The sequence below is a fragment of the Setaria viridis genome, chromosome 5 (genome assembly GCF_005286985.2).
Source record: "Setaria viridis chromosome 5, Setaria_viridis_v4.0, whole genome shotgun sequence".
NCBI lineage: Eukaryota > Viridiplantae > Streptophyta > Magnoliopsida > Poales > Poaceae > Setaria > Setaria viridis.
In genome coordinates, this window is record NC_048267.2 from 31375795 (window position 1) to 31377201 (window position 1407).

The following is a 1407-nucleotide window of genomic DNA, read 5'->3' on the forward strand; positions in this document are numbered from 1 at the left end:
CTGACCGCCACCAATCCTAGCCCACGTACCTAGCCATTTGATCGATCACTACTCAAAATGGCTGCCAAGCTGAGTAACCTCAAGTGGCCTCCTCTCGTTGCCCTGCTTGTCCTCCTCGCCGGCATGGTTGGCATCACCTTTGCCGGCAACATGGCCATGTACTGGGGCCAGAACGGCGATGCGGCCACCATGGCCGACGTCTGCAACTCCGGCCTCTACACCTTTGTCCTCCTCCCGCGCCTCAACACCACCGGCATCCTTCGGGCCAATCGCACCGACCTCAGCGCCGACATCCAGGCCTGCCAATCGCTGGACGTCAAAGTGCTCCTATCCGTCGGCGGCGGCAGCTCCTCCGCCATCAGCGTCCAGGCTCAGACCGTGGACAGTAAGTACCTGTGGCACAACTTCCTGGGCGGCAACTCATCGTCCCGCCCGCTCGGCAACGCCGTCCTGGACGGCATCAACTTCGACACCGAGACTGGCGACGTTGCGCGCTATGAAGCGCTGGCCAACTCCCTGTCACAGCTCAGTGCCCAAGGCCATGGCCGGAAGCTGTACCTGACGGCGGCGCCACAACGTCCGTACCCAGCTGCTGTCAAGATAGCTAACCTGCACAACTTTCCTGCGAGCTCTTTGTATGTCTATCGCCAGACGAACTACAATATGCAAACCAGCATGATCCTTGACAATTTGGGTTTGCGACAAGGCTGGAGAAGGGGTACTAGGCATATACACGATGTTGGAGACAGGTACACTTGGTTATGATCGAATGAACTGTGTGATCGATATACTATTATATAGATAAAAAAGGGACAACTGAATAACGTCGTTGAGTCGCTATGAACTCAGAACGATCTTATATATATAATTAGCTTATAACAAATGTACACCATGTATAACATGAGACCAAATAAATGAATAATACAATATTACGACTTTAGAAGTGTGGATTCACTTATAGCTGCTCTTCTTCTCGCCTTCTGAAAAGCTACGACACAATAATATGACTAGGAATTTTAGCAAGGGCGGAGATACATGGAACCATGTAGGCTACAGAGAGCCATGGCCCTCACTAGTCACTACTTGAAAAACCTGAGTTGGTTGTGCTGGTTATTATGGTGATTGAGCGTAGGTTGTACATTTGTGTTAATTACTTCTCTTGGGCGGAAGCTAGGACATGAATAATTTGTTTGAAAACCGTGGCAAAGCACGGGTTATCCGACTAGTACACAAACAAGCTCATGCATCTTTCAGATGGCGCCATCCTATATTCTGCAGAAGCTCTAACACTGCTATCTAGAAATCCTTGCTCTAAAAACAAGTTATAGCATCGCTCATAAACTGTCTTCACGACTTGTATTATTGCCAAAACAAAAAAAAAAAGAACTTGGCCGGGGCAGTGCCGTA

At 49.7% G+C, this 1407-nt stretch overlaps 1 protein-coding gene across 1 annotated transcript; it reads left to right on the forward strand.

Moving 5' to 3' along the window:
• Positions 1–960, forward strand: LOC117855699 (acidic endochitinase). The gene has a single exon (XM_034738078.2). The coding sequence runs from the start codon at positions 58–60 to the stop codon at positions 763–765; it is 708 nt and encodes a 235-aa protein (XP_034593969.1). The 5' UTR covers positions 1–57; the 3' UTR covers positions 766–960.
• The last annotated feature ends 447 nt before the right edge of the window (positions 961–1407 follow it).

What these genes read in the sequence shown, in the direction of transcription:
- LOC117855699 (XM_034738078.2), top strand. Translation starts at nt 58, where the DNA reads ATGGCTGCCAAGCTGAGTAACCTCAAGTGGCCTCCTCTCGTTGCCCTG.